Source organism: Exophiala spinifera, assembly GCF_000836115.1.
Source record: "Exophiala spinifera strain CBS 89968 unplaced genomic scaffold supercont1.11, whole genome shotgun sequence".
In the NCBI taxonomy this organism is placed as follows: domain Eukaryota; kingdom Fungi; phylum Ascomycota; class Eurotiomycetes; order Chaetothyriales; family Herpotrichiellaceae; genus Exophiala; species Exophiala spinifera.
The window spans coordinates 235987-254890 of record NW_015622523.1 but is presented as its reverse complement, the minus strand read 5'-3'; the positions used below and the strand labels follow the sequence as shown (position 1 = coordinate 254890).

Sequence of the window (18904 nt, the reverse complement as noted above, 5' to 3'; positions counted from 1 at the left end):
GTGGTGTCGTGCTTAGCTGCTGGGGTTGTATTCGAAGTTGTTTATGGAATACTCAAATGGCTCGATGTCAATGATCTTTTGAACTCCCTCGGTTTCCCGATACCTCGAAAAGTGGGTAAGGGGATCCCGTTTTCATTTGCGCAGCATTCTTACCAAGCGTAGGAACAACATGTTCTCCTGTCTCCCCACTTTAGCACGGTTTGTATATCATCTATGGTCCGTCCCTCGACTTTCGCCGTATACCTCCTCGTCCGTTTTGGTTTTTCTTTTCCCGGTCTACAAGAACAAAAACCCCCATTTCTCCTCAAAACTCTGGGTCATGATCCACGCATTCGGATCCCAGCTCACCGAATCGGGTAGGATGTCGAAAGTACTCATCTGGAACATGTCGTTCAGGAACTCCTCCTCGTCAAACATGCCGTTGAGCCGAATCACCTTGTCCCTCATGCCCGGGAAGGGAAACCGGTCTATCCACGGGATGTGCAGGACCGTCATCTGCGTCTTACTCGGGTGCAAACTCAAGGGGACCTTGGACGTGCACGGAGGAGACAGGATGGGGACCTGAATCCCACACCGCAGGCCCAGGATGAGACCGTTGTTGTGTAGAGCTGCGAAGACCGAGGAGACATGCCTTGTCAATAGATTCTGGCCGGAGCCGATCATGGGTTTAGTGGGAGTAGTCGCTTCTGTCGATGAGGCCCCTGATTCTGCTGCTGCTGCTGGTGCTGTCGCTAGTGTTGTTGACGATGTTGTCGTTGTGGTTGTTGTAGTTGACGATGACGATGATGTTGTTGTTGTTATTGTCATTACCGATGGCAATTTGTCTGTGTTACCACTCCCCGCACCACCATGTGATTGTTGATACAGACCATGGTCGCGATCGTTGAGAATAGCGCTTCGGGATGCTGTGGGAACGATGTCTTGTTCTGGACGGTAAGAGTGGCGAGGTTGTTGCTGTTGTTGGTACGAACGACTCTCAGCTAGACGTTTCCCTACAACACATCGTCGTTGAGATGAGCTTTTCGTTTCATATTCTTCAAATCATGAACGAGGAATATTAAAGGCCAAAGGAAAAAGAAATCAAAGCCAAGAAAACGGGGATCTATGACCTGAAATGTCGGATCTCGACTACGGCGTCCTGTACCATTGTGACGGCTCACAGATGTAAAACAGGGAGACAACAGCATTTCGCACTCACTTCTTGCTCTCTGCGCCAACCTATCTTGTATCTGTTTTCGTTTCTTGGGATCTTGAACTCGGTACCATGAGTCAGAATCAATTTCCACTGACGCGTGCATTTTTGTCATATCCGCGTTCCGGTGTTGTCTTTCACTGTCTCTTTCTGACGGCTGTATCTGGTACAACAAGTAGTAAAGAAAAGAGAAAAGGGAAGCCTGAGAGTCAAACTGAACGAAAAGGACCACATCAACCCAGCACTCTATGTCGTACTAAACCAGATAAAGACAAGGCGCGTGTGTGTGCCTACTATATTCTGACTATACACAGAGCACCCAAGCGTTGGTCTGTGCTCACCGGGGCCCTTTCTGACATTGCATGATATGGCTTGCAGTTTATCATACGGCTGGCCAAACAATCGACGTCTGGGCGCCAACTGCGGCTTGTGACAGATCGGCCCAGCCTGACCTTGCAGCGAGTAGTCTGGTGGATCTGTATTTTCCACATGTGGCTTTGGAACGTTTGCTGAATGATAAGTACATAAATAACAGCAACGAAGAGGCCTGCATCATGCTAATGATACTCCGTGCCTGAGTCTGAGCCCGAATGAAAAAAGCCCACGTTCGCACTGATGAAATCCTTCAACGTTCCATACTACATTAAGAAACATAGTGCTATATATAATAATATATTGAACGAAGAGCATGGTCGCTGCTTGTGTCAGTGCAATGGCTTGGTAAGTTGGAATATGTCCACACTTTTGAGAGAGGCCAGTTGAATTTGAAGGAAACATAAGGCAAGAGGATGTCGATGCCGATCGATCTGAACAGTGCGAGATTGATGAGCAGGTTGAGTTGCGGACGTCTCCCAGACCGGCTTTACAGTTGTAACTTCAGCCAGAGGTCTTGAGTTTCCGCAATCTCCTATAGGATACCCATGATTAGCTTGGTAAATGACGCACACTCTATGCCAATCAAAGGTGACACTGCTAACTGAGATTTCTAATTAGGTGATGGCTGTTCGGCTCGGGAGCAAAAAGCAGCCGCGCTTAACAATGACTTCATATTAAACGGAATACCGCAACTCTTGATCAAATTCACCCGTTCTCACTTATCTAGCCAAGAAATAACGTAGCCAAACACCACATTCCTCGTGTTCCTTGCTATACTCATGGCTGTCATTAAAATTCATATTGTTTCAGACATTATCTGTCCCGTAGGTAGAAGTCTTCCACTCCCTTTGACTTCGCAGTAACTTCGAATATGCCGATTAACAGTACTACAGTTATGTTTCGTCGGCAAAAGAAAATTAGAGAAAGCCATTGACCTGTGGAAAAAGACCCATGGCAATAGCTCCGATACTTTCTCTATCACATGGGGAGCGTATTATCTCCGGCCAGATGCTGGAACAAGCGAGGCCACCACGGTGGACTACATCAAGCAGAAAACCGGCATGCACGACATCACACCAGTAATAAGGCGGATGGAGCAGCTGGGCAGGGCCAATGGAATTCGGTTCAAAGTTGGTGGAAGGACTGGAAGCACCAGAGATGCACACAGATTGATATATCTGGCCCAAACAAAACTTTCGAACCCAGAGATTTGTGATGCATTGGTGGAAGGGCTTTTTCGCAGGCACCACGAGGGCGCACAGGACATCAGTTCTCATGATATCCTACGCCAGATTGCCGTAGAGGCTGGGATCGATGCAGGAGACGTGGACACTTGGTTGAAATCCGATATCGCTGGAGTGGATGTGGACCGAGAGTTCTTTGAGGCACAACGTCAGGGTATCTTTGGTGTTCTCCTTTTCATGATTCAGGGGCAATATATTGTGCGAGGTGCACAAGACCCTCCGGCCTTCCTCGAAGTCTTTTCGAAAGTAGCTAGAAATGATAGCTCTTAAGGGACAAAGTAAGGGATGACCTGTGATGAAAGGAAGATGCCGGATTATTGTGGGAAAAAGAATATCTAGGCATCTATATATTTTATATGCAACTAAACCACTGGGCTTACGCTTTGTATTACGACTTATAAGCACAGAAGTTATTATGACAATTGAAGGTATCCTTGGAGAAAATTCGACTTGAAGCTATCGTTCACTCTATAGATAGAACCGAATCCTCCTGCGAAGGCATTATAATAGTGCCTGGTGGTAAACCCAGGGGGATAAAAGTGGCCACCCGTGTCTATCATTTTAGTCTTCCTTAGGTGATCTTCAGTCTTCTTACCTGTTTGATGATTCTTCTCTTACCCGTTCTCGAGCTTCAGACGCTCACCCTGTCAAAGATGGGGTCGATTTCGTGTTCGCTGTTGATTCGCTGCAGGTGACTCCTTCTGAAATACGCTAACTTATGTACGAAGTATCACATAGTCCTCGAGAATGGTCATTATCGTTACTGTTCTGCGCATAGCCTATTTGGCCTCCATTATCATCGAGCTCGAGCTCACCTGATTTGAGATTAAGACAGGATGATGGTCGTAAGTGAACCTCTAGAATCCTGAGGGTTTAGAGTTGAACCCGAGTTGAGAGCGACCAGTGTGTACATTACAGAATGATGAGAACAAGTCGTGCCGTCAATTGTAACTCCTACAAAAAACTGTCAATGCAACATCGACAGGAGAACTAAGGTTGGGGAGGACTCGCATCGAAGATTCTCCAAAATTCTGACACTGTCCATAAATAATGGTTCCGTTTAAGATCGGTTTTACAGAGTGAAATGATTCAAGGAAAAATTGGTGTTTTCTTCCCATGGAATTACAGGGCCTCGAACTTTCCAGTTGACAAACACAATCTTGTCCCCCAAGGGCTGGGGTGTCTAATGGAGCACATCTTGAAAAATATACGAATCCTAAAACAGGGTATTAAGACTTCGTGGAGTCTTGCTTTGAATAACACACATTCTCACTCGTCGTGTACAGCACCAAGAAACCCATAAACTCACTGCCCAAGTGTTGAGGGGCTTCCTACTTTCGCAGGTTACTGACAGCCGGCATCTGTTGCTTCCACTTGGCGCTCGGGTCTAGACTCGTATCGACCAGCCACTTGGCCAAAATACTTCTGTTCACTCCAGAAGTGAAACCTGGCCCTCCGACAGGTCCTGCGTAGGCTTCCCCTTTCTTCCGATCCTCAGACCAGGCAGCTGGATCACTCGTACCAGTGAGCCACCCTAGACGATATACTGTCCACTCGATCGACGGATCTTGAACTGAGTCGAAGTATTCTTGGATAGCCATGACATTTTGGTATGCGTGGTTGACGACCAGCTGAATGAGTGCTTTCATGAGGGAACGAACAATGGATGTGCGGTCATCGTGGCGATAGATGGCCGTTGTTCCAAGAACGAGAAAGCGGTGTACGCCATGTTCCTTCATTGAAGAAACGATTGTTCGATAGTAGTCGGCAAAAGTATTCCGAGGTTGGCGATCGGCACTGGGTCCGAGTAGAGATATTATAGCACGAGATTTAGAAATTGCGCGGGAGAAGTCCTCGCGGTTGGTCATATCTCCCTTCAGAATCTGCACAATCAGTTAGACACAATTCTGGCAATCGGGGGCCCCAACTTACCTCGAGGAGTGCGTGATCAGACAGATCTTTTGGAATTTTGCCGGGATTTCGACAAAAGGCCAATGCAGGAATGTTCCGCGAGAGAAGCTCTCTTAACACGCAAATCCCAGCAGGCCCAGTAGCGCCGAAGACTAGAACTTTGTCGCGATCCATGACTTTTGGTCTTCTCTGCTCAATGAGAATCAAAAAGCACACTGTTAAACTCTGTGTGTCTATCTAGGAGGAAATTCCTGGCATAGGCTACTTTATATAGAACATTGGAAACAAGAGTCAGCGTCTGGCCCAAGTGAACTTTCCAAACGTGTGCGGAAGTATTTTGCATCCGCGATCAATACTTGATAAGCCGCCGGACCCACTGTACCCGAAGGCGATCCGGCCGATCGAGGCACTCAACATTGATTGATAATATTACATGCAATAAAGTTAAAAAGCCACTAATTCGACGACATCAGCTTTCTTGGCATCTGCAGTGATCCAGCCTCTCTTTTTGCTTGCCCAAGAATGCACAGTCAGTCGAACGTCAGTGTTTCGCGTCATTAGCAAAATGGTGCTTCGATCGTCCACCTGCTGTTTCAGTAGCCCATACTAGGCTTGCATTTATGTTTCGAATGCTCCTAGGAACCCAGCGGGCACAGATACAACTCCTGGTTAAGCTGATCCACGTTTGGCACAATTCACTTGCCCGCCTAATTAGTAGCGAAATTGGCGACCTCTCGCCTAGCGACCGTCAAGCAAGGCCTGAAAGCCGCGTGACCCTCAGACGGCTTGCGCCAAGCCCAGTTCCAGACCAGAGACACTCGTGGTATCCAACATTCTGCTCTCGAGGTCGAAACAACACCTGCGACTAGCCCGCATTCTTCTACACCGTCAACTTGACTGCATGGCGCTTTCATCCGATAGCGAAGGTAGCCCGAAGTTGAAGAGCCATGTTGAGAAGAGAGTCCGAAACGTAAGTTTCCGCATGGTCACCACTCCAGCGTCTTACAGATCTAGGCGTGTCAGCAGTGCCAAACGAGAAAGAGGCGATGCGATGGGAACCTGCCAAGCTGTTCTCCTTGTCTTAAGCAGGGATTGACTTGTAAATACCTGGAGGCAAAGAGGCGGGGCAAGGGTAAAAAGTGAGTTGAATTCGCACTGTTAGCACTCTGGGCAGTCTAAAGCTTGCAAACAGAAAAGAATATGTTTCAACCCTTGAGATGAAGATTGCAAGACTGGAGAATGCTCTTCGGTCTGGGCTTCCAGCAGATCGAGTAAGCGTGGGGCCATCTTATGCTTCAGATCACCGCTCAGATGAAATGGCCACAAAGACACTCGGCTCGACCTCGGAATTTGGGCCAGGTGATGTGCGACCATTAGCGCATACGGACGGGCGATCGAGCACAGCTCTGCCGCCTACTGAGACCGAGGGACCTTACACTAGCCGAGTTGTTGCGCAGGCCTCTGGAACAAGGAATTCGGGGTCGAACTTACCGACACCGAAATCCTCTATCGGAACAAGCAGTGCGATATCAGCTGTACGAGAGAGGTTCTTTGCGTCGCTCCCAGACAGCAATGTTGTGAGACGGCTCCGTACCCAAATGCAGCATGGTGGGTTGACAAGTTCTATATTCACGCACCTCTCTTCCAAGGCCCACCTTGAAACACTATTTAAAGAAGCCTACAGTAATACCAACTGCCAGTGGCCACTGTTCGACCATCATAGTCTGATACAGCTCTTAGACGAGGAGTACGCGAGTGACGGGTCATCGATTCACAAAAGCCCGGCACGCTGGGGTCTCCTGAACTCCGCCCTAGCAATTGCAATTCAGTCCAAGGCGGCCGAAGATTCCTACAGTGGAATGATAGATCTATCGTGGCACTTCTTTAAAACGTCATTCGGCGTTTTCCCGGCAATCGCCGCGCGCGGTACAGATATTGTGGCCCTGGAAGCGCTTCTTGCCATGGCCCTGTTCATGCAAGGATCAAGCGATGCACGCACAACCTCACTTTTAGTATCCGAGGCTGCGCGGCTGTCCACAACTCTTGGGTTTCATAGAAGCTCCTTCTATATGGGCATGGACCACATTACTGCCGAGCGACATAAGCGGGCGTTCTGGATTGCATACATACTTGACAAGGATATCTCCATCAAAACTAGAATTCCGTCCTCTTACAACGACGATGATATCAGCCTTGGGTATCCAAGTCCTGATTCCCTCGGTTGTCCTGGGAAGACCGCTGTCTCAGAAATACGTGTGGACGCCGCTGTCTTTCGACTACGAGCTCAGCTAGCCGTGATCGAATCATGCATTCAGAACCAGTTGTATTCCGAAAAGGCCACTAATTGCGGTCCGGACATGTGTTCAGCAGCAGTTTCAGAGCTGAATTGCCGGCTTGAGGACTGGAAAGGACAAGTTGCCGCAACAATACGGCCAGGCCACGTTGATTGGTCGACTGTCGGTCCGGGCAGGGAAACTATCCTTGCGTTACATCTTGTCTACTATCGCGCTATGAATGCAGTTCATAGTTGGGCGGCGTATCACATGCCTGTTGATGGCATTAACCTCGCGTCACAGTCCATCTCTTCAAACTTCATTCATACGACTATGGCTCACGCATCGATACAACTTTTGCAGTTTCTACCACCCCTCACGCCTGGATGTCTCTGGTATGTATGGAATTTCATGGATATGATATAATGCTGAATCTAGTGGTTCGCAGGCAGACTCTGTTCTACCCTTTGTCTGCATGTCTTGCGCTAGTAGCAGTTCTGCTTAAGCATCCCGCTGATATAGGAGCACGATCCCATTTAAGACACATGAGTGATTTTGTGCAGTTTCTGACCCAGGTCCAAAAGCGTGGAGTACTTGACGTTGAGCGCATGCGACACCTGTGCATCGAGCTTGAGAAGCTTGTGTTCGAAATAGTCACAGCAGAGAAAAATATCGCGCACTCTACAAAATTCCCCGTCGGTGACCAGAAAATATATGAAAAGATTCAAGTCAGTCCAAAAAGACATCTGTTTGTGGAGTGAATTCACGCTTACTTCTTGAAAGAGGCTCGCCTCACACGAGGCGTTTTACGACAATCATATGCAACTTACACATGGCCTGATGGGCAACATACCGCCTTTACAGGCTATTGCTGCTAGTGTCTTCTATGATATGCTTCCTATTGGAGCAAAGTCGACTTCATCTGCAGGTGTTCTTGGACCTGCATTGATAACTCCCGAAACCTACCATTTTGCGTTTACACAAGTATTCGCTCAGAATGACTTGGAACAGTGAACTATCTCATTTCTTCACTGAACTAAACGATCGGTGCGATTTTTCAGAGAAACATAGATAGGTGATCATTCCTAAACTGAAGATATGACTTTACCATGATCTGATACGGTAACAATAATGTGCGAAAGATGTACTCAGAAGATAAAATAATACTCACACTCGCGACTTTTCTTCATTACTTCGTTATACCATCTTTACAATTATGGCACCCATCCTGTATATATATATATTCATAAACACCCTTTTAGCGAGAGATTTTGTAGATTGCGAACGTATTTACATTGATGACCAAGAAATAACTGGTCCTCCTCCTTGTCATTCAACATTGGAAGGTATCTAGATTAGATCTTTAACAAAAGTTTACTACATGATAGAGCTATCTAACGAGCTTATACCGGTCGCTATTAGTTACTATATATTCTCAGCCGCACTGAAGAGTTAAAAGTTTAGATCTTAGATACTGATTGAGTCAGTCTTACGAGGCCCTTGAGAAATGTTAGCGCGCGCACCCACCCACACACACACACACACACACACACACACGTTTCTTCAAAGCGAATTCAGAGCCCACACATACCTCCTGGATGCAAGTGCCCAATTGAACACCTTCTCTTGAAACGATTCTAAGAACCGCTAGACCTCTTTCATCACCTGACCAAGGACTGGACATGTCAAAGTAGAGCCATTGATCCGCACGGACGTCCTTGGGCCGGTGGAAGTAGATGCTGTGACTTAACGATACTGTCATATCCACTTCAGGTCTGCCATTTCTGTTGTCAGGGTCATCACGGAAGCCTTCGATCTCCTTTAATCGCTCAACACTCTCTCCTTCACTGTCCTCGTCCGCCGAAGAAGGTTTCGAAGAAGCTGATTTTGTAGCCTCAACCCCTCGGAAGCGATATAGATGATTAACGCGAGAGATGGTGCCGAGGAGATACGAGTCTGAGAGGTAAGCCAAGGCCACTGCTTGAGCTTGGTGTCCTCCAGACGCGCTAATCGTGCCTCGTGTGCGAATCCACTGCTGGGCATGACGACGCCACGGTTCAGCTTCATTTGTGATTGTATGACCACGGCTCTCGATGGGGCTGCCTTTGGGCATGAAGCCATTCTCGGGTCCCAAATCTGTCGGTACAGATTCCGTCTGGCGTTGAAATCGGAAAGGCCACGGTAAATGTTCGGGGCCATGTAGGTCTGACGCTCCTTTCTCTGAAGCCATTCGGACTGTCGATTGAAACAATAGCCTTCCATTCTCTCAGGGTTTACCTTGACAGAAAGCTCAGCGGTCGCGCTTAAGCAGTACAAGCACTGATGAAAGTGTCAAAACTGATAGCGGCAATGAAGACTCTACAAGGTTCAACATGGGGAGCCTCATTACAAGCCAGCCGAAAAGTCTACCTCGGGATGGTTTGCCCCGCTATCATGTACGATTCCCTTACCTGGGCAAAGCCCGCGGCGTTAGGAACAAATAAAGGGATAGCCGCTAAGCTTAGGGCGGTTCAAGGCAGGTTCTTAAGGCTTGTGGCGTCCGCAGCGGATGAGACGATATCGATGCACCCTCTCGTGCAGGAATCAGTGCGGTATTGGTTACAGCATCAGGGGGAGAAGGAGGCGAGTGTGGAGCACGCGGTTAAAGTGCTAGCCGCCAGCTTTCCCACCGGAGAGTACAGCAACTGGCCGGTGTGCCAGAACCTATTCCCTCATGCGCAGGCCACACTGCGTCACCAAGGGACCGGTGTCATCATGAGAGAAAGTCGAGGACGTCTCCAGTATCATGTTTCGTGGTTTCTATGGCTGTCTTGGCAGTATACAGGGGCGTTGCAACACGTCTCGAAGTCCTATCATATTCGCGCAGCGCTTTATGGAGACGAAAATACCGAATTCCTCGACATTTTAGAACTAATGGCAGCCGTGCTGCAATCTCGAGGGAATTACGAGGACACGGAGACGATGCATCGACAAGCGCTGGCGGGAAGGGAGAAGGAACTAGGAGAGAATCATCCCGACACGTTGACGAGCGTGAACAATTTGGCGGTGGTGCTGCAAGATCAAGGGAAATACGAGGAGGCGGAGGAGATGTATCGACGAGCGCTGACGGGCTACGAGGAGGAGCTGGGGGTCGATCATCCCGACACGTTCAGTAGTGTTCACAACCTTGCCTATCTCCTCCATGCCCGGCAATATTTCCAGCAAGCGATGGACCTCTATCAATGTGCCGTTGCTGGCTTTAACAGGGTGCTGGGACCAGATCATCCCACCACGGCGGCGTGTTGAGAACATCTAATATCACTGCTAAGGAGGATGGGGTGAACGCTTCTTACTTCTGCTTTGTAACCAACTTGTTAATGCGCGACCTTCACATTGAACAGCATATTAGACGGCCCTGTCAGCCCTGGCATCGTCCACATGGGGCACCGGTTTGATTAGTCTAAGAGAAGTGTACAGGGCGATGATCGTCCCTCAGATGTTGTTCGGATGCTTCACATGGCACGCTCCAGGACGCAGAAATGGTAGAGTCAACAGTCCCATGCTCAACACAATCACGAGGATTCAACACAGAGCCGCTCAAATCATCATCGGTGCCTTCCGCACCACGGCGGGCACTACGGTTAATGTAGAGGCCAACTTGTTACTAGCTACACAGCAACTTGAACAGACAGCCCTCGAAACAATGATGCGCATTCGAACCACACCTCTGCACGAAGAGATTACGCCTATCAGAGATAATAGCCAAACTAGCCCTCTGGACCGACTGTCTAGTCTTCTCGAGAAGAAATACCACGTTTGTCTCGACCAGGTAGAAAAGCGTCAACAGTATATGGTTCCACTGTGGTGGACACCACCCGTTATATATATCGATAAAAATCCCGAGGGCGCTATTAAGCGGCACGACTTCACGGACTCACGATCGCTGCGTATATACACGGATAGTAGTGGCATCAACAATCACGTTGGTGCGGCTGCAGTGATGCTCAACATACCGACGACAGATGTCTCGATAAAGAAAACAGAATACATGGGCACTACAAACATCTCGACTGTGTACGCGGCCGAACTGAGAGATATCGAGCTAGCACTCCAGGTACTTCAACAAACATAGTGCTACATATCTCACAAACAACCCCCCGCTGTCATTTCACCATCTGCATCATTCATGACAAAGAAACTGCAAAGAAACATCATCTTTTATTACCCAGCCCAAAACGAAAAGTCATTACCATTACCATCTGATGAATCTCCCGAAAACGCCCTTGGACTGATTTCGTCCGCCCACCGCCACGGCGCCACGCTGGACCTCACCAGGACGATGTCGGTAAATATCAGGGGGTGGGAGAGCGACGGGCCCTCGCTGGTGGTTGATATCGTTGGAGCGCCCGCGCTTCTCGACGTTGTCATGACTTTGGGCGGGCTGTGATTCGAACTCCGCAACACGTCGAGTGGATCGTGCAGGCTCAATTGACAAACGGCCCCAGCTGTCATCCGCAAAATCTGCAGTGGAAGGTGTCTTGGCCTCGGGCGACATCCCCTTCCTCTCGGGAGATACCAGCGATTCGTAGCTACTTCTCCTCGTCAACTCGGGCACATTTATACTTTTCATCGACGCAAGGTCCGAGAATGAATGGAGCAAATGGCGTTGGAGCAGGGGGAATTTCTGCGGCGAGGCCTTTCCTTCTGCAGGAAGAGGTGTGGTCGATCGCGATACGTTTTGCACTTTGAGCATGGTCTTTTCATCGGGATTCCGCACGACAGACAATGTTCCAAAGTTTGGAGTAGGGTTGACCGGCCTGAATGGTATTGTCGGACCCGGACACGCCGTTGGTGAGGTGACTCTTCGACTATCTCTCGTGGGAACTGGTGGTGTCTTGCTTCGGATTCTTAAAGGTGCCACTTCCGGTATGTCAGTGGCGGAAGAGATGCTCATATCACAGTGAAGAGGTTCCGGAGTGCCTGCGATCCTCGAAGGTGTCCTTCCTTGAGCATAAATTGCTGACGAAAGGCTAGCTCTCCGGCCGATATCGAAGCTTTTCCGAGACGTCAATCGAGAAATGGAAATTCGACTTTCGCTTTTGGTTGTTTCTTCGCCCTTTGTCCTGTAATACCTCTGACGCCCATGTGGAGGATCGATCACAGATGGGGTGTTCGGGTTTTCCTCGAAATCGTCTATATCCGAGAACTCTGGGAGGGGGGGTAGGCGTTCCTCAGCGGCGACATTTAACTTCTGGGTTTTCGGATCTGAAGACAATGGACCTTTTCGCAAACCATCGACTATTCTCTCCACCTGGTTATCAGGCAATTCATAAATAGGAGTCTGGGAGCGAGTTAGATGCGCGGCTTGGAAAGTGGCAGATCGGAGCTGCGGCGGCGGCGAGTGCTTTTGCAGTGGAAAATCCTCAGATACATCGCTCTCGTAGGGATACAGTGAGGAACGTTCCGATTGCATTTGGTGGACTTTGGTAACGGTTACTGGTGGGCTATTCGCGCCATTCTCAGGTCGTGGAGAATACATAGCTGGCAACTCTCGAAGGTCTTTCGTCAAGTCGACTATCTTACGACGAGAATTGGCGTCTTCGTGGTAACCGGAAAACGGGGGCTGGAAGTCATCATGTCCTGCTGGTGTGGAAGGTGGCATATGCGCGGCGTGCAACTTCTCAAATCCTGTCACTTCTTCACCTTCTTCGCTGTCGTCAGACGAGTCAATAAAACTCGTATCCCCGCGGTTGAAGGAGTCACTGGAATTTGCTGTTCGCGGAGGTGGTCTTGCCGAGTCGAGGTGGGAAGACCTTCTATGGAGAGCTGGCGCCGAGTCGCAACGAGGAGGCGCAGGACGGAAACCTGGTAGGAGGGTTACACGTTTAGACGACGAGAGAAAAACGGACTGAGGGGGAGTCCTGTCTAGCTGTGAACTGGACCCGTCCCGGGGAGGTAGTAGGTCGAGAAATTGTTGCAGTGAGAGAAGTGGTTCGACATGCTTTTCCGCTTTGGCCGAGCGATAGTGTCTACTGCGAGGCATGAGTCCTCTCCGCTCGCTGACGTCTGGACGTGGTTCGTATTTCCGTACATGCCGATGCTGTGGCATCGCATAAGGTTCCGACGGGTCCGCAATTGCACGTTCTGCAGCGTCGGTACCTATCTGGTGTGACTGCCTGGATGGAATGAACCATGGGTCACTCTCATAATGGCTGTACCTTGACAAACCATATTCTGGTTTCGACGAAGATTCTATTCCGGCTTCTGCTTGACGAGGCCGAGATTCTTGGCCATGGCTTGATACGCCGTGAGTCTGTGCTGCGACCCCACTAGGATGATTGTGGGAATCTCGTGGAGTATGACTTGACGTATTGTTGGACGGTTGAGTAGATTTGCGGCTTGAATCTTTTCGTGGATGCCGTCTGGGATGATCCGGAGTCGATTGTGAAGGGGTCGTGGCGCTGGTCTTCTTTGCTGGAGGTGATTCCCCGTTCCGAGACTTTAGGAAAGGTGAATACGATGTCCCTGATAAGTCATCACGCTCCGGATTCGACCTCTGGGAGCTGGGTACGTTGAAAATGCCACGACTAGAATAAGTCGCCAGCACGACGGTGTGAGAGTATTTCCCCGGCATTTTGGGGGTTTCAGTCAATCATTCCTGAGGATCCTGGGCGCGCAGAGAAGAAGGCAGAGAAGAACAAGAAGAAGAGAAGAAAAGGAAGGGTGAGAACACGGAGATACAAAAATACAGACCACAGTCTAGAACGAACGACTGGCGGCTGGTACCGCAGCATTTTAGTCAAACAGTTCCCGCGTCTGGGACGGGTTTTGACGAACAAACAGGTGGAGTGAGTCGAGCAGGCCACAACATGGCCGACCACAGTCGAGACAAGGAGGAGGGATGGCACCGCTGAGAGGAAAGAAGCCACGTTAAACTTAGGACGAAGTATACATTTCGCCGGCATCGCTTTTACTGGATGGATGTTCAGACAAGGATTGGAAGTGACAGCTCGTTATCCAGAGCACTCCCGCATTTGGCGAGATCCCGGACAGCGCGATCGAAGGAGCCTTCCTTTGTTGTACGAAGCCCGGCGCTGAGTCGCGGACTGAAGCGAGAGATTAGCGACTAGTCAGGGGCTCCCGCGCCATCGACCTGCCACAAACAGCGGGATGGGGTTGAACTTTGTTGACGCAGTCCACAAAGAGTACAGTGTTCGGGAGCTCCGTCCACCGTCGGGAGAATACCCGTCGCGTGGATGGGGTTTTTGAAAGTGTCGATACGAAGTACACAGGGACTGACTGCATGCCCGTGGAGAGATGACCGACCTTTATGCAGGCTATGTACATCGAGGCAGTCGTACTAAGGCCCCGACCTGCGCAGGGAGTAGACTTGACAACGGCGAGATGTACGCACCCGTACTCGTATGAGGATCTCGACTTTGGCATGTCGGATTGTGGATGGGAATGCGGTGATGGCGACACTCACGATGAAAACGATATTGGTGGCGCTGATGATGCTTGATGATTCTCCGGGGTCGTAGCACCGTGCATGGAGACTCTGTTCGTGCTGATGGGCTTCTTCCTGCGGCTCGTCTGGCTGCATTTCCGGAACCCTAAGACGCGAATTATGCATGTAATTCTGGGCTCCGGTGCCTGAGGGCTGGAGCGAACACTGTCCGTTTATTGTTATTCGTTCAGAAGGTGAATTAGATGTGAGACAGTGCGAGTTGGCATTGTTCGCCCCCTCGTGGTTTCGTGGCTGGCGTCGAAAGGCTCAACACTCTTTAGCTTCTGTTCTCCGGCCGCTGTAAGAGGTTTAGAACGACGGCCCAAAGACACCTCCGCAGGTTCGAGGCTTTTGATGATTAGACTGTCATGGTCTACACCACGTGGTGCGAAACAAAGGCAAATAAAAGACACGGTGACCTCGTACGAGCGTCCACTACTTGCATCCCTAAGTGTCTGGTGGTATTTTTTTTGCGTGTATATGATTTTATAGCTCGATAGTTGGTAGAGGTCCGCGACAGACACCGGGGGTACAAGTGCCTCATCGCTACGAAGTTTACCGTCGAATGATATCCTCAACAGTTGTCCTGTCACTCACTTGAATTCGTACACCTTCACCGTTGTCAATCATCAATTCCACGATCCGTTCGATTTTTTTGAAGGACCTGTTTCTCCTTTCGATACAACAAGTGACGCTCTTAAAGGGATTTTCATCTTCACCTCTTCCATCATCTTGATTCAGCACTCTGACCGCACCTTCGATGGGATCTCGACGGGATAACGATATGACGCACCGCAGCATTTGAGAGGAACCCGTCGACCGGGTTGAGATTGGAGCTGTGTAGCACCAGACTGTTCTTGGTACGGGTACATTCATGTATACCTATACCAGAAACAGGTGTTCAACTTCATTATCACAGTGTACGTGTATCCATCATCATCATCATCATCGTGACCATCATCTCTACGCTTCGTGTATCTTCCTGACATTCAAGGGTCCTGTCCCTCTGTCGCCAAGCAAGCAATAAATGACTTCATCCCGACGAACCCAAACAGCCTCCCTTCACATGTGTATCACAAGATAAGCGGGATCGGGGGGGTCGAAGCTATGGATCTACCTTCATTTACCCTTTTAATCGTGCCCATTGCGCAACGTGCAGGAGTTACCGAGATCCAGCATGAATTTCGGTTAGATAGACACAAAAAACCCAAAAGCACAGAGGCACTAGCACATCCAGAGTCCGTGCACATTGCCAATACAATAGTTCATCGTTTTCTGACAAGATAAGAGGCGATCCCTTTCTAACGAACGAGCTTATCAGCACCTGTGTATCCGTACGAGGTATTGAACCAGTCACGACACTGTTTGATCTACGCTGGATCGACCACACTCGATTCGGTCGACCACTAACCAATACTGTGGTTAGCGATTGAGAACAATCCTGTACCTTTACGAGTATTGTGATGGACCCCCCTCGACAATCTCTCGTCCCTTTCCGAGTATTAATTATATTGGAGCCACCCGCGTTGATAATCCTTGACCCCTCGACAATCGAGTACTGCATTTGGGGACCCCCTTGCCAACGCTGTCACAAGGCCTGGACCAATATCCAATGTTGTACGGGTACTACTGCTGTGGAAGTACAATTACAATAAGCCCCATAATGGAGTACAATAGTACCTACAGTACCACTGCCCGCCCCCGCCCCCCCCAAACCCTCTACCAAAGGTGCGCAAAGACCACATATCGAACCTGTCGGGAGCCACACTATCATAGGAGCGTCTCTCGCACAACGGTTTTTGTTTTACTTTTTTGCCAATGCGAACGCGGTGACGAAAGGGGGAAATCGAGACCCTCGACAAAACCTGCTTTGGAAATGTAACACCCTCGACAACACCTACCCTGAACGTGTACCTATACCGTCAAGGATGGCAATCAAAAGCCGTTGAACGAAAGAAGACAAAGGCCATTCCCGCACCCACGCCCACACCCCGTGCCCATGCCCATACTCATGCCCACACGTCCGCGCTCGTCTTCCCCCCGCCCGCAACCGCAACCGCAACGGCGAAAGCCATCCACACATCACCATCCCATACCTGTCTATATCCAGATCCCACCGTGGTCTTTTTCCCCATCACTCAATCACTCACTCACTCACCCACTCACAACGCTCCTACTCGTACCGACCTACTACGCTTAACAGAGGTACCTAGGTAGGCACGGGATAAAAATTGTCTCCAGACGGTACCGAGTCCGTACCGGGACGATTGATCCGCGCAGCCAAGTCAGTACAGGCGAGTCCTCTTTTATCGGTTGTCAGTTACCCCACAAGTGACATTCTTTGACGAATACGGCATGTGTTGTTCTCGTTGTTGTTTGTTCTTCATCAACGTTTTCCCTTTCCAACCAAGGGCTCAAGGCCGGGGTGGGGGGGGTCGTGTCCTCGGTACTCCGTGCTCTCAGTAACACGCCTCCCTCCACCTTACCCCTTATCATGTTTGCTCAAAAGGATAAACTCGTAGGTCTTTCCTTTCTAACCGATTGGCAATGGGACGCCGGGGCGATCGAGTGAGCGTCACTTGTGCCAGAGTGACCGAGGGTTTCGTGAGACTTGGTCACTCCTTCCTGAAAACCACCTCGCCTCAGGGAGGTAGGGAAGGTAGTTGTCACATATTACCTGGTGGTTTATCACATAGCAATTCATGGGATGAAAAAGCGATGAGAACAAAGACCTCGTTGGTAAACAAAACAAGAAAAGTCAACCCAAAAGCAAATACACCAAAGAAGCTCCTTGAGAACTCAGAGATTCTTCATTCTTCTTCCTAGAAAAAAAAATAGATCAGAGTGTCTCTTAAAAGCATGTTTCACCAAACATGTACATCTCAACATGTCTGCCAAATAATAATAAATGCAAAAAGAATACTCGTCAAATGTTGTGAAAATTCCCCATAGTTGACGCCGCATGCATGTTTTCATATCTCATATCCGCATCTTGCTTTGTTCCCTTAAAAATGCTCCTGTTCAATTCAATTCCCGTGGTACACATCGAGGGAAAGAAGAAAAATCTGAGGTCCCATAGCCTCCGTTGTAAAACCCGTAAAGTGTACGCCTCTGACGAATTCGTGAAGCTCAGTGTCACATCCGAACAACCGGTGCTTCTCTTTCAAGACCTCGTCCAACCGGATCCCCTTTTTCGCAATGCCGATGGTGGTGAGTGGTATACGCTTTCGACATGGTTGTTCAAATACAACAAAGGAAAAAAAAGAGATATATCCATTTTTTTCTGGTTCCCGAGAGCTCAGTCGACCTCGTGGAAACTACCACTTTTCTTTTTCCCCGCTCCACTGAAAAGTTTCATTGCTTTTTTCCACCCACTGCCGCTTTCGCTCCTCTGCGTCTTTGTCTGATAGAGTGAGGCGCCACTACTGCCGTGACTGATGCTTGCTATACCAAGATCACTCGTAGGCGGTGTCGTCGGAGGTGTGATGGACGAGTCGAGGTCACCAGGGGGAGGGCTGTCGGGTCCGCCACTGCTGTCGGTCAGCGCGCTCTCGGAAACGGCCGATGAGTGCGAAACATGCGTCGAAAGTCGATTGCCGCTCTGGCGACCCAAGGCGGACGACAGCGTAGACGTTCGATTGTGCTGTTGAGGTGGTGATCGAGATGGGTGGAATGAGGCATCTGAAGTGTTTGGGGGAGACCGCCGCCGGCGTGATGCATGATGGTGCATTGTCCGCTCGTCAAATGTCAGCCGTGAGGGTTCCAGATCGGCGTAGCTGGCGTACTCTGACATTGCGTTGTAGGTTTGTGCATAAGGAAGATGTCGGAGGCTGTTGCAGAAAGGAATGAAGATCGATTCTGACATTAGGTCGAACATTCGTCTCACCGCGGCATCTAGCGTTTCGGGCAGGGGAGGCGTGACTTCACAAGCTTGGTGGACAAGCGCGTCACGTTCTTCCGCCGGCAGGTTGATTTCGCGAGGTGAGCCCGGCCTGACATAGATATCAAGCATGCGATTCCAGTCCTGTATCAGGTCCCACCCTTCCTGGGTGTCCACCGTCAATGGCATACCAGCTAAATGGCCAGATGCTTCGTCGTATTTCTCGGCGTACCGTTTCGCTTCGGTGGTGAATTCAAGGGTCTCTAAACAGTGCTGTTGTGACAAAAATGCTGTGAAAGCAGCGAGGGTATACGGAGGCGGAGCGGTGTTGTTGAGTACCTCTTCCAACGTAGGTCTGCCAGGCGACATGATCCCTTCCCTCCGAGACACCATACTGATGGGCCGGGCCCGACCCATATCTTCACCCGACATGTCAAACCCCTCCGAAATGTTGTCGAGAATGTAGATAGCAGGTTCAAGTCGAGGTGACGGTTCAGGTGTAAATGGCCAAGCTTTGATTGAAAACGTCTTTTTCCTAACCAT

General features: G+C 49.6%; 8 protein-coding genes across 8 annotated transcripts; 3 read left to right on the top strand and 5 right to left on the bottom strand.

Moving 5' to 3' along the window:
- Positions 1 to 276: 276 nt before the first annotated feature.
- Positions 277 to 807, bottom strand: PV08_11924 (uncharacterized protein; the record flags this gene model as incomplete). Its single annotated transcript, XM_016386231.1, has 1 exon — positions 277 to 807. The coding sequence occupies one exon, from the start codon at positions 805 to 807 to the stop codon at positions 277 to 279; it is 531 nt and encodes a 176-aa protein (XP_016230039.1).
- Positions 808 to 2346: 1539 nt separating this feature from the next.
- PV08_11923 (uncharacterized protein) lies at positions 2347 to 3081 on the top strand (the record flags this gene model as incomplete). Its single annotated transcript, XM_016386230.1, has 2 exons — positions 2347 to 2391; positions 2461 to 3081. 2 exons carry the CDS (start codon positions 2347 to 2349, stop codon positions 3079 to 3081), a joined length of 666 nt encoding a protein of 221 aa, XP_016230038.1.
- Positions 3082 to 4142: 1061 nt separating this feature from the next.
- Positions 4143 to 4896, bottom strand: PV08_11922 (uncharacterized protein; the record flags this gene model as incomplete). The annotated part of the gene is made up of 2 exons (XM_016386229.1): positions 4143 to 4694; positions 4744 to 4896. 2 exons carry the CDS (start codon positions 4894 to 4896, stop codon positions 4143 to 4145), a joined length of 705 nt encoding a protein of 234 aa, XP_016230037.1.
- A 727-nt stretch (positions 4897 to 5623) lies between these two features.
- PV08_11921 (uncharacterized protein) lies at positions 5624 to 7756 on the top strand (the record flags this gene model as incomplete). The annotated part of the gene is made up of 4 exons (XM_016386228.1): positions 5624 to 5692; positions 5809 to 5861; positions 5915 to 7390; positions 7444 to 7756. 4 exons carry the CDS (start codon positions 5624 to 5626, stop codon positions 7754 to 7756), a joined length of 1911 nt encoding a protein of 636 aa, XP_016230036.1.
- A 699-nt stretch (positions 7757 to 8455) lies between these two features.
- On the bottom strand, positions 8456 to 9225 carry PV08_11920 (acyl-CoA thioesterase II; the record flags this gene model as incomplete). Its single annotated transcript, XM_016386227.1, has 2 exons — positions 8456 to 8494; positions 8587 to 9225. The coding sequence occupies 2 exons, from the start codon at positions 9223 to 9225 to the stop codon at positions 8456 to 8458; spliced, it is 678 nt and encodes a 225-aa protein (XP_016230035.1).
- Positions 9226 to 9428: 203 nt separating this feature from the next.
- On the top strand, positions 9429 to 10280 carry PV08_11919 (uncharacterized protein; the record flags this gene model as incomplete). The annotated part of the gene is made up of 1 exon (XM_016386226.1): positions 9429 to 10280. One exon carries the CDS (start codon positions 9429 to 9431, stop codon positions 10278 to 10280), a length of 852 nt encoding a protein of 283 aa, XP_016230034.1.
- Positions 10281 to 11226: 946 nt separating this feature from the next.
- Positions 11227 to 13608, bottom strand: PV08_11918 (uncharacterized protein; the record flags this gene model as incomplete). The annotated part of the gene is made up of 1 exon (XM_016386225.1): positions 11227 to 13608. The coding sequence occupies one exon, from the start codon at positions 13606 to 13608 to the stop codon at positions 11227 to 11229; it is 2382 nt and encodes a 793-aa protein (XP_016230033.1).
- Positions 13609 to 17779: 4171 nt separating this feature from the next.
- On the bottom strand, positions 17780 to 18904 carry PV08_11917 (uncharacterized protein; the record flags this gene model as incomplete). The annotated part of the gene is made up of 1 exon (XM_016386224.1): positions 17780 to 18904. One exon carries the CDS (start codon positions 18902 to 18904, stop codon positions 17780 to 17782), a length of 1125 nt encoding a protein of 374 aa, XP_016230032.1.